General features: G+C 50.0%; 2 protein-coding genes across 3 annotated transcripts in view; one reads left to right on the top strand and one right to left on the bottom strand.

Annotated features, from left to right (window-relative positions):
* Window positions 1-2,634: 2,634 nt before the first annotated feature.
* PCLAF (PCNA clamp associated factor) lies at window positions 2,635-6,197 on the bottom strand. The gene is made up of 4 exons (XM_041469101.1): window positions 6,112-6,197; window positions 5,171-5,260; window positions 4,426-4,567; window positions 2,635-3,055 (listed from the first exon to the last, which is right to left on the bottom strand). The coding sequence occupies exons 1-4, from the start codon at window positions 6,155-6,157 to the stop codon at window positions 2,998-3,000; spliced, it is 336 nt and encodes a 111-aa protein (XP_041325035.1). The 5' UTR covers window positions 6,158-6,197; the 3' UTR covers window positions 2,635-2,997.
* Window positions 6,198-6,565: 368 nt separating this feature from the next.
* The window catches only part of TRIP4 (thyroid hormone receptor interactor 4), a 44,357-nt gene continuing 38,851 nt past the window's right edge, over window positions 6,566-12,071 (top strand). For both annotated transcript variants that reach the window (XR_005955252.1, XM_041468733.1), the window contains exons 1-4: window positions 6,566-6,709; window positions 7,066-7,232; window positions 7,767-7,903; window positions 10,540-10,618. Coding sequence is in view for 1 of the 2 variants with exons in the window: in XM_041468733.1 (XP_041324667.1) it covers window positions 6,624-6,709; window positions 7,066-7,232; window positions 7,767-7,903; window positions 10,540-10,618 (469 nt within the window). In the remaining variant the exon portion in view is untranslated. The remainder of the gene's footprint in view (window positions 6,710-7,065; window positions 7,233-7,766; window positions 7,904-10,539; window positions 10,619-12,071) is intronic.

Below are 12,071 nucleotides of genomic sequence, written 5' to 3'. Positions count from 1 at the left end.
CCATTTTCTCTCCCTCCAGGTCCTTGTCCCAAATCCCTCTCCAGCTCTCCTGAAGCCCCTTAAGGCACTGGAAGGTGCTGTCAATTAGTTGTGGTGTTCATATGGATTTAACCAAGATATGATCATTATAAAATAATTGCTGTCTCCCTTAAAATTACAAGAAATTACCTCAGAAGTGAAAACTACTCTGAAGATATCAAAGTAATACTGACTGGATTTTCAGCTGATTGTTCCCCTTAGGAGGTTCTCTGGACCACACCTCGTGCCCTAAGACTGTGGAAATCCCCTTCCACAGGGAAAGCCTGTTAGGTGCTGTAACATTACACCCAGTACAGTGATACAATTTATCTGTAAATTAATTCTCAACATCGTGCATGACCCCTCTTTACCACATTAATTTTCTCTATTAATTATAGTGTTGGACTGAAGCACCTCTTGAGATTGATGGAAATGTTTCAGCACAGGTGTCAGCATAGGTGCAGCTGGTGATACAGACAATTTATCTGTAAATTAATTCTCAACATCGTGCATGACCCCTCTTTACCACATTAAATTTCACTGTTAATTATAGTGTTGGGCTGAAGCACCTCTTGAGATTGATGGAAATGTTTCAGCACAGGTGTCAGCATAGGTGCAGCTCTCTCAGCATTCTAAGACCCACACAGTGCCATTTTCAGGAAATTTTTATTGGAGCAACAATAGCTGGGAAAGAAACCCCAAAAAACACAACCAGGCAAGCTTTTGGACATGGAAACCTCTTACAAGCCTGCTCTTAGCCATAAATTTTATTTTGGGTTGTCTGAAGCTCCTGAGCTTTAGCGCTCTCTCCCTTTCTGATTTTTTCCCTCATTTTCAGAAGAGCTGGGTGCTGCTCCTGTTTCCCCATAGACTCAAAGATTAGCAGCAGGGGCACAGCTGGAGCTAAATCAGCTCCAGCCCCAGGGAGGGTGGGTTGAAGGTCACCCTCCTGTATTCCCATTGGGGCAGGAAAGGAGCCAAGTAAACATCTTCTCCTGCATTTTGTTCCTATTGAAAACTCAGCTTTAATGCTGCAGGCCCTGGTGTAAACATTTGGATTTGTGCAGAGCGAGCATATTTACTTGTTTATTAGAGGCAAAAGCAGTTTAGTTGCCCCTCAATACCAAGTGCTGCTCCTTCCTGAGGTTCCCAGCAGGGTGGGTGGGTACCACAGAGGCACATATTTGATCCCAAGCTCTTTCTGTGCACCTCACATCCCTCCACAGCCTCGTGTGTTCCAGCTCCATCAGATTTTATCTGCTTAATGATGTGTGAGAGCAATCCAGCACAGGAAGGACATGGAGCTGTTGGAGTGAGTCCAGAGGAGGCACCAAAATGTTCAGAGAATGGAGCAGCTCCGCTGGGTGGAAAGGCTGGGAGAATTGGGATTGTTCAGCCTGGAGAAAAGAAGCTTTGGGGTGACCTAACTGTGGCCTTGCAGTGCCTGAAGGAAAGAGGCAAGAAACATGGAGAGAGACTATTTTTACAAGGGCCTGGAGTGCCAGGACAAGGGGGAATGGTTTCCCACTGCCAGAAGGCAGGGTTAGATGAGATATTGAGAAGGAATTTTTTTTTCTGTGAGGGTGGGGAGGCCCCTGGCACAGGTTTCCCAGAAAAGCTGCCCTATCCCTGGAAGTGTCCAAAGCCAGGGCTTGGAGCAAGCTGGGCTAGTGGAAGGTGGGATGAGCTTTGAGGTCCCTTCCAACCCAACCCATTCTGGGATCTGATGATGAGCAGCTCCTCATCCTTCTCCCTCCCTTCCCAGCTGCAGCTGCACAGCCCTGATGGAGCAGCTGATCGTGGATAACAGCTGAGGGCATGCAGGTGTGAGCAGATCTGATCAGAGCCCCCGGGTGTTTGCTGCCTCCCGGGCATTTCTAGAGGAGAAATGGAACTGAGGATACGCTGGTTTGGCAGGTCAAAGGGACAGGAAAGAGCTGCCACTAGTGCCACCGTGATGATGTTTTCTGTGCTGTTAGGGCAAAGAGGTCTGTGGCTTGCTCAGATTTTTCCCCCTTAATTTACATAATCTTAAAAAATTTCTATTAAGGAACAATCAGTAGCTACTTCTCATTTGAACTTGAACTGCTTTTCTGTAACAACTCTCCTTTTTTATCAATAGACTTTTTAGGAAGAGGTTTTTACAGCATTCACTGCTTTCCCCACCAGGCTGACCTACAAGAGCTGCCACTAAACTCTCCTGATGTGCTAAATTTAAATTTTAATCTCCTCCTAACTTCCCCTTTTCATCTGCTCAACAATACCATGTTAATTTCAGGGAGCTTCTGAGGAGGAGCAGAAGCAGAACCCCTGACATCAAGATCTATCACAAGGCCCCACTTGCTTTTTTCCTATGAATTACCCCAAAAGTTATGTGGCAATGCTATAACAGCACAATAACAAGTTTTATTTAGTTTTAGCCATTTATTGCTGCCCCAGCTTTCAGAGTTCTGATTCTTTAGAATAACCAGTTTGTTTTAGTTAAACTTTACCTCTAATCAGAGCAAGTTTCAGCTGCCCACCTACCTCTGCAGTGTCTTTCCAAATCCAGTTTCCCATCTTTGGACAAAGAAATCTTCATTAACAGCTTTTACTACAACAAAGACACAACAAAGGTGTGTGCTCAAAAGGCTTCAGTTTATTAAAAAAACGAGGATCTGCTTTGCAGTAACAGAACAACCACGATCATGCAATTCTTGCACAAAGACAATGCAGGCAGAAGATTAAAGACAAAAGCTGCACAACATACGGGAGGAACTCAAGCAAACCAAGATAAAAATTAAACCAGTGGTTTACAATGAACATTAAGTTCCAAACAGTAAAAATTAAGTGCCAGTGTTCGTGCCATCTCTCAAACTTTTAGTCTTGTACAAAAGCTGAAAGGAAGCCACAAAAAAACTGTAAAGAGCTATGCAAATGTACAAAACCCAGCTCGAGTAGGAGGAGCATTTTAACATGAAAATCGAGGTCAGATCACATCTACTCTTCCTCCAAGCACGCTCCCTCTTCAGCAGGATCCAGTGGCAGGGGCCGAGCTCTGTAAGGAGCATTAATTCAGAAGCATTAGCAGAAACCAGCTGTGGTTTGAAAGGCTAAAAAAGCCCTTTTCCCAAAGCCCAAATGACTTAGTTAGCCTCAGACAGCACCTTGAGGCATCAGGACTGGCAGGGGCTACTTTATCCTGGGTTCTCTTCCCACCACCTTGTTCTTGCTCGGCCCAACAAACTCCAAATTAAAGGGATTAAAGATTTCCTGTGCTACAGCAAACGTTTTCTGTTTTACCAACAGGTGGGATGCACTTAAAAGCCTCTGTCTGCTTGTCCTGCAGGACAGTTTGGGCCCACTTCTTATGGGCTCCCCCTGGCAGTTTGGGAATACCTACATTTGGTGGAAAAATGGAGGTTCAACCCAGAATTCCCTATGGAAAACAGAGTGTCTTGTAAGACAGTGTTTTATACTGCTGCCTTTTTAGTCAGTAGTGCAGCCTACAGGTTAATCTCTGAGGTTCCAGCTTGGAAAAGCCATTCAACTCCTGGCACGTGGAAGTTGTTAGTGGTCTCCTAAGCTTCTCCAAAATTCACTGTGCTGGCAAAGTTATGCCTGAGCAGTAAGAACTTGCCTGAACTACTCCACCCATTTTCAGGAACCATGATGAGGTCTCTAAAAACCTTGCCAGACTTTGCTGAGAAACATCACTTCCATGAGGATACAGATGTCAGCAGACACACTGTCAACTTGCCCCTTCAAAAATGAACTGGAGTTTCACAGAGGAAAAATAATCACAGCTTGCTTCCCTGCGGGGGTCCCAGTTGTTGGTTTCTCTGGGTCTGGACTGAAGGCACTTGAGACAGTAGTTCACGTTCAGACTCAAGTGTTTACTATTTCTTATCAGTGAAACAGTCTCACTATTGTGAGTTTGGCAGCTTTTCATTAGAAGGCACAAAATGGCTAACAATCTCTTGTTCCAAGGTCTTTTAAGACTGAACTATCCAAGTAAGAACTGACACCTAGATTATTTTCCCTTTTAAGCCAATAACTGATCCCAAAGAGCTGCAATGTGGACTTTTCTGCCCAATTACAAAATGCCACCCAAACCCATGAAGAAGAAGGAAGAAGCAGCATGAAAAAGAAACCCAGGATGACACCCTGTGCCCTCCATCTTGCTTCCATCCACAACATACTAAAAATCCCAAAACCTAAATTTCTCACCAAGTGATACACCTACACTAGTCTCTATAATCTATTTCACACCTTTGTGGATTCTAGCCTGTCTTGAAGTCTAGGAAACTTTCTCCATGAATGAGGGTCAAAGTCAGAGCTCCCCTGGAGGACAGAGCACCCCAGAGCAGACAGAGAAATATTCCCTGTGCCCTGGGTTTCCACACTTCCCGTTGCCCCAGTACCCACTCCAGGCCGCTGGTCCCGGGCGCGTCTCCATCGGGTGCCCGGCTCTCCTTGGCCGGGAGCCTCAGGAAGTCGCTGATGCCCCTTTGCCAGGCGGGCACCGGCCTCACGCAGACCCGGTTCAGCCCCACAGGGCGCCTGTCACCTGCGGGAGAGCCGTGTCAGCCCTGGGGAGGGAGCGGGGAAAAGAGGGGGATGAAATGAAGGAGGGAGGGAGGAGAGAGAGGAGGAGGAGGGAAGAAAAGAAGAAAGAGCATAGTGTGAAAAATGCGCATTATATGATCGGCTTTCCGCAAATATTTATTGCTCTCTTATCGAGTTCTTCCCGCCTCACTCAGCCCTGAAGACGCTGTCAGGATTCAGAGGAAGAAGTTGACACTGACCAGACAGAATCCTTTGTTTGAATGGAATTTATGCATCATGAATGAGGTGTATGAATATGCAACAGGCTTTTGAGGGTTAGTCCTCTGTTAACGCGTGTCCTTTTTCGGGTTTATTTTTTTTGGCCAGAAAAAGGTACCCGGACCGTCTGTAACTCTTTGTTCTTATCGTCTCGTATTACCCTAAATCCTAATTGTCCAAATTTTTATTACTCTAATTATATTACTATTTTCATAACCATTTTATTACTATGAAACTTTTAAAATTTTAAAAACAAGTGACTGGCGTTTTTCACACTAGTGAGGGAGAGAGGGAAAGAGAGGAAAGGAAAAAGCTTGGGAAGGGAGGGAGAAGGGGGGGCGCTCACCTCTCCGGCCGGGCAGCGGCGGCCCCGCGCTGCTGCTGCTGCTGCTGCTGCTGGAGCCCAGCGCCTTGCGGGGAGCGCGGGCGACCAGCACTGCGGAAACGGGGCACAGCGGGCTCAGCAGCGCCGCTCGGAACCCCTCAGCCCGTCCCGTGCCGTTCCCGTCCCGCTCGGAACCCCTCAGCCCGTCCCGTGCCGTTCCTTTCCCGCTCGGAACCCCTTCAGCCCGTCCCGTCCCGTTCCTTTCCCTTCCCGCCCGGAACCCCTTCAGCCCTGCCCGTCCCGTTCCTTTCCCGCTCGGAACCCCTTCAGCCCGTCCCGTGCCGTGCCGTTCCCTTCCCGCTCGGAACCCCTTCAGCCCTGCCCGTCCCGTTCCTTTCCCGCTCGGAACCCCTTCAGCCCGTCCCGTCCCGTTCTCTTCCCACTCTGAACCACCTTCAGCCCGTCCTGTCCCGTCCCCTTCCCGCTCGGAACCCCCCTCAGCCCGTCCCGTTCCGTTCTCTTCCCACTCGGAACCCCCTTCAGCCCGTCCCGTCCCGTTCCTTTCCCTTCCCGCTCGGAACCCCTTCAGCCCTGCCCGTCCCGTTCCTTTCCCGCTCGGAACCCCTTCAGCCCGTCCCGTGCCGTGCCGTTCCCTTCCCGCTCGGAACCCCTTCAGCCCTGCCCGTCCCGTTCTCTTCCCACTCGGAACCACCTTCAGCCCGTCCCGTCCCGTCCCCTTCCCGCTCGGAACCCCCCTCAGCCCTGCCCGTCCCGTTCCCTTCCCGCTCGGAACCCCCTTCAGCCCGTCCCGTCCCGTCCTGCTCAGAACCCCCCTCAGCCCTGCCCTTCCCGCTCAGAGCTCAACTCAACTCAGCTCAGCTCAGCTCAGCTCAGCTCAGCCCAGCCCAGCCCAGCCCAGCCCAGCCCAGCCCGGCCCGTCCCGGCCCGGCCCGGCCCCGCACCCTTGCGGAAGGCTCGTCCACGCTGATCCACCTTGGTCCGCGCCATCCCGGCCCGGCACTGCCCGGCCCGGCCCCGCCCCGGCAGTGCCATTGGCCACAGCCCGCCAATGGAGCGCGGGGCCGCCCTCGTCCCGCTGCCTTCCCGCTCTCCTCTGCCCTGGCGGGATATTGGGAAGAAATTCCCTGGGAGGGGAGCGAGGCGCTGACACGGGGTGTACAGAGCGTCTGTGGCTGCCTCATCTCTGGAAGTGGTCAAGGCCGCGCTGAACGGGGCTTGGAATAGCCTGGTCTAGCGGGAGGGGTCGCTGCCCATGGCGCTGGGTTGGAATGGAATGGAACGGAACGGAATGGAATGGGATAAAATGGGATTTACGGTCCTGTCCAATCAAAACTATTCCCGGACTCTATGAACCGGTCCCGGAACGGTCGCTCCGCGGCCGCGTTCCCGGGGGAAGGGAAAGGAAGGGGAGGGTGTCGGGCGGTGCGGCGGCGTTTCCCGTCCCCCGCGGAAGATGGCGGCGCCCAGCGCGCTCCTGGCCTGGTGCGTCCAACACCTGCGCGGGGACTTCGGGCTGGACGTGGGCGAGGACGTGGTGAGGTGAGCGGGGCCGGGGCCCGGCGGGGCGCTCCTGGCCTCTGGCAGGGGCTCCTCGGTCCAGCACGGAGCAAACACGGTGTGTCAGAGCAGCTGTCGGGAGTTTGCCCGGGGTTGTCGCTCGGGTGGAGATTCCGCGAGGGGAAGTGGCGGGAGGTGGGATGTGGGATGACAGAATCACAGATTGCTCTTACTTGGGAGGGATAGTAAAGGTCACATCGTGCTACCTCCTGCCATGGTCTTACCACGGTCTCCACAGAAACGGGATCCGAAAAGGAAAGATAAATGATACACGTGTGCGATGAGACCGCGGACCGCCCGCCCCCTCACGCGTTTTTCTCCACCCCGGCCCCTCGTAGGTACATCTTGTCCATCACAAACGAGGATGAGATCCGCGAGTACGTTGTTGACCTTGTTCAGGGCACGGACGGGAAGAAGAGCTGGTTTGTGGAAGAGCTGCTGAGCAGGTGGAGGAAATCTGCCCAGCTGCCCTCCGAGCCCTTCCCAGCCTACCGGAAAAAGGACGGTGAGTGGTGCACAGCGGGAAACTCCCAAATAAACTCGGTTGTTGTGCTTACAAACAATTCCATGCCACAAATCCCTGTGTGGACACCATCCCATTCCTGATTATGGGGCAGTTTAAAGCCTGTTTTTGTGGTAGCAGGCCCCCAGCTGGGTAATAATTACCATTGACTCCGTGACCCAGAAGGCATGAAACATGCTTTATTATTAGAATTCTACAGTTCTTATGGGAACAATGGTGGACCTAAGACCTGAAAACCTCTCCCACACTATTGGTGGCTATCGGTAACACACTCTAGAGAACCATGTCTATAAACAGTGCTTACAGAAAGAGAGATAATAATTGTTTGGATTCTTTTCCTCTGACTTTCCCACAGCTTCTGCACAGCTTCCCAGGATTTTTCTGGGAGAGTCTGTGCCCGCTCTCTGTGGCCAGAGAGCTGCTGCCACACATTTTCAGTCATGAAGTGGAGTCCAGGGACATCTTTCTTCTGCTGGCACTAACCCAGCCTCTCTCTGTGCTTGCTGACACTCCCAGAGGCTTTGGAAGTGCCACGGGCTGGGGACCAAGGGAAGAAGGGGAAGCGCAAAGGGCGGAACAAGCAGGAGACCCCGGCGTACAGCGAGCCCAGTGCTCACGGGGAGGAGGTGAAAACCCCACTGGACCTGGCCAAGGTGAGTGGGGGGCAAGGGGGTCACTGGAAAGGCTTGGAACCTGGGGAAAGGGGGTGTCAGACACTGGTGAAGATGTGATTGGAAGGTGGAAAGGAGTGTCTGGGACGTGTCACACTGGGGTGCCCAGGTGGGCACTGCTCAGGCCACACCTCAAATCCTGGGGTCAGTTTTGGGCTCCTCACAAGAAAGACAGTGAGGTGCTGGAGTGTGTCCAGAGAAGGAAACAGAGCTGGGGAAGGGGCTGGAGCAGCTGAGGGAGCTGGGGGGGCTCAGCTGGAGAAAAGGAGGCTCAGGAGGGACCTTCTGGCTCTGCACAGCTCCCTGACAGGAGGGGACAGCTGGGTGAGGGTTGGCATCTACCCAAGGAGACAAGGGACAGGATGAGAGGAAATGGCCTCAAGCTGTGCCAGGGGAGGTTTAGGTTGGATATTAGGGAAAAAATTTTCATGGAAACCATGGTCAGATACTGGAAGGGACTGTCTAGGACAGTGGTGGAGTCACCATCCATGGAGGGATTCAAAAACGTGTGGATGTGGCACTTGGGCAGGGAGGAAGGAAGAGAGAGAGGAAGGAGGAAGAGGGAAAAGGAGGGAGGTGGGAGAGAGAGGAAAGGAGGGAGAGTTATTGATGGGTCTCTGTGATCTTGGAGGGCTTTTCCAACCTAACCATTTCCATGTTTTTATGATATCCAGGCTGGGGAGAAAGGTTGTGTCTGTAACTGGGAATAAAATAATCATCAGGTAGCAAATATGCCAGCATGGATTTTTCTCCCCCAGAAAGCCTGAGGGGAGAGAGCAGGTAAATGAAGTTGAGGCTGTAATTAGGAATAAAAAGGATTTCTTTGAATCAGATGTGAGGGTGGGGAATTTAAGCCACCAAGTAGTTAGAACATCCTTTCCTACTGTATTTAAACCATCTCAGTCACGCCAATTAAAGCTTTAATTAGCAACCAAAATACTTCAGAAAGAAACTGTGGAATAAGAGCATAGAAACACCAAAACCTGAGAAATGCTGCAATTCCTGAGTAAGGAGTGGAACTTGAATTCACATTTTTAAATGGAACTTTTTGGGGCAGGGAGGCTGCAAAGGCTGAAAGTATTTGTAAAAGTGTTTATAGGATAAACCACAACATTTTTGAATTGGTGGGTTAAAAGTGGACAGTGATGTTCCATTTCCTTGTAGTTACCATCTAACTTAATTAAAATGTTAAAAACAAACAAGAGAGAAAGATCTGCCAAAGTCACTTTATCCTTTTTTGGGTTTATTTTGTGGTGGCAGTGCTTGAATCTGGCAGTGGCACTAAAACCAGTTGGACTTTACTGGGGGGACTGGAAATGCTGCATCTCCTTGTCATTAAACCAGATTGAAACTCAGAGGTGAATCATGGGACCACTGAGGCCAGGTCACAGAAGGAGGAGCAGAATTTCTTTTACAGCTCAGTACTTGAACTCTCCTGTGTGGAAAACCTCTGCTGAGGTGGCTGTGCCAGGTGGGATTTGGGGAGGCTGCTGGGAGGTGACATGGCAGTGAATGCCCTGCTGCCACCCCCAGCTGTGTCTGGGGACAGGCGTACCCAGTGGGGTTCTGTCAGTGCTCTTTCTCCAGGCAGCACTGACAGAACCAGAGGACACAGGCTCAAGTTGCACCAAGGGAAATTTAGGTTGGATATCAGGAAAAAGCTTTTCATGAAAAGAGTGATAAACTTCTGGAATAGCCTGCCCAGGGAGGTGGTGGAGTCACCATCCCTGGATGTGTTTTAAAAAAGACTGGATGTGGCACTCAGTGCCTTGATTTATTTGAGGTGTTAGGGCATGGGTTGGACTCCATGATCCTTAAGGTCTCTTCCAACCCAGTGATTCTGTGAATTCTGTGCCCCACTTGGACCTGCAGAAGTTAGCTGAATTAGCCCTTCAGGTAGAAGTTCCTCTTGCAGAGTTCTAAATCAGGGAGAAAAACAACCTGTTAGGAGGGTTTCCCCTATAATTTGTATGGCTTTAGAGCTTGTCTGGTTTCTGACAGTCTCCTGTGTGTCACTGCAGTGACAAAATCTCTGCAAGCCTTCAGCCCCATCCCAGGCACAGCCCTGGTCACCTTGTCAGGGACAGTGTCCTGCTTTTCCTTCAACTCTTGCATGATATAGATCCTTTGGGATACCTGTTAACACCCAGATTTAGTTCAAAGGGCACCTTTTGGAGAAAGGGGACAAGTTATTGATGGCAGAGGAAATTCTTCATGTGGGAGGAAAATGTTAATTGGGTAGAGCAAAATGTTTTAAAGCAGATTGGTTGCTATTGTGAAAGATTAGTTTAACTCTCAGTGGCCTAGGAGGAGAGAAAAAAATCTTGAGTGAAGGGTTGTGTTTCTGCCTGGGATGGTTCTGAGCTCATTTCTTGTACTTTGAGCTCAGTCAGCAACATGTCCACCCACAGAACTGGGAGAGACCAAACTCTACATTTCTCTTTTAGTAAAGAACAACCTTCCAAGGTTCTCCCCATGGCAGTGGGGAAGAGAAGGAGGTGTAGATTGTCACTGGCACTTTAAACAGAGCTGTTGTCCAGGACTCTGAAACTGGTCAAGCTGTGGCATCCTTCCCATGTGATGTCCTTCCCAAGCCTTTATTTCCTTCTTTTCCTCAGGTGTGCACTAAAGAAGAGCAGGACATTCTTCAGCGGGACTCCAACAAGAGCCAGAAGCTGCTGAAGAAGCTCATGGCAGGTCAGTAGCTATTCCATACCCAGAACAGCATGAATCCAAATGTTTGTGTGCATTATTTCCTTCAGACTTCACTGAACCACTTGCCCTCATTGCTGCCCTTTGTCTGGCATTAAAGAGATGGATTGGGAGTTGGTTCCTTGGTTCCTCCTGCAAGCCCTAGGCAGCATTTCCAGGCTTCAGCAGAGGTGACAGTGGCAAGTGTCAAATGGCAGCGTGTGGTGTCCTTCCCCTGAGGCCCCAGGGCTGCTCATTCAGCATTCCAGAACCAATCTCATGAACTGGATCATTGTAGCAGTCCTTGAAAATTAGGATAAGTCTCCTGTGGAATGTGTGCTGTGGAAGATAAAGTGCTGCTGTCTGAGTTGCTGGGCTTAGAGAGGTGGTGGTTAATATTTTCTAATGGCTTTTCTTGTCTCACACTTACCTTGGGAGCTAGAAATAGGAACAGAGCCAAGGAAAGCAAGAGGAAATACTATCCAGTGTCCCAGCGAGGACCTGTGCATTGTGGGGATGTTTGTCTGAGTTTAGCTGAACTACAGCCAAGGTCGTGGTGTTCTTGGTTGGAAAATACACTTTGCTGAGGAGCTGGGGAGATATTTACTCCAGATCTGGGCTTCTCCTTAGAGCTGTGGAGATGGCAGGAGGATGGAAGTCCTTGAGAGCACCAGCCAGTCTGTTCTACCCTTCCAATACCGATGTTGGCATACTTCAGGATCCCTTTTCTTACCTGTTTTATCTCTTTCCGTCCTGCCCATGCCAGCTCTTGTTTTGTTCTCTGTGTAGGTAAAAGCTGGAATGTGATTTGTTGTTTGTCTTGGGAGTAAAAATTGTGGATCAACGACCAAAGGGAAATACAGGCAATTGTTTCCCTGAAGTGAAGGCATTTCCCAGTGTGGTGAAATGCACTGGTTTGTTCCATCGTGGCCTGGGTTCAAACCTTTTTTTGTGGTTTTCTTTGGTTGTTCCCTGTTGGTTGGGTGGGTCTGGGCCTCTTGCCAGGAGGTGTAAGAAGGAAGAGCGTTTGCTGGGAATAGATTTCTCTATCTCTGGAAACAGCTGGTTTGGAGAATCTGGTGTGGTGTGTCAGAACAGGATATTGTTTGTGGGAGGCACAAGCAGCAGTAGAAGTCTCTGGGTCTCCCTGGAGTCTGTCCTGGGCAAAAGACTCTTTGTGGGGGTAACAACATGTGGGAAGGATTTGGCTTTTAGGAGGGGACTCCTGAAAAAGCTGGGGTTGTTGCTGAAGAAGAAAAGCCTCCAGACCTTAGAGCCTCTCCTGGTGCCTAGAGGGCTTATGAAAAGGAGGGAGAGGGACTACTTAAATGGGCATGTAGTGATAGGACAAGAAGGAATGGTTTTAAACTAAAAGATAAGAAATTTAGATTGGATTTTGGAAAGAAATCCTTCTCTGTGAGGGTAGTGAAGCTCTGGCACATGTTTTCCAAAGAAGCTG

Source organism: Pyrgilauda ruficollis, unplaced genomic scaffold, assembly GCF_017590135.1.
Source record: "Pyrgilauda ruficollis isolate IOZ18807 unplaced genomic scaffold, ASM1759013v1 scaffold23, whole genome shotgun sequence".
Lineage (NCBI taxonomy): Eukaryota > Metazoa > Chordata > Aves > Passeriformes > Passeridae > Pyrgilauda > Pyrgilauda ruficollis.
This window is presented reverse-complemented; position numbering and strand designations above follow the sequence as displayed.

Bases quoted from the DNA above. Each gene is read 5' to 3' on its own strand.
- PCLAF (XM_041469101.1), bottom strand. From the start codon at position 6,157: ATGGCGCGGACCAAGGTGGATCAGCGTGGACGAGCCTTCCGCAAGG. The intron at 4,568-5,170 runs GTGAGCGCCCCC...GCTCTCCCGCAG, and splicing joins GCCGCTGCCCGGCCGGAGAG to GTGACAGGCGCCCTGTGGGG. The intron at 3,056-4,425 runs GTGGGTACTGGG...TGCTCCTTACAG, and splicing joins CCCGGGACCAGCGGCCTGGA to AGCTCGGCCCCTGCCACTGG.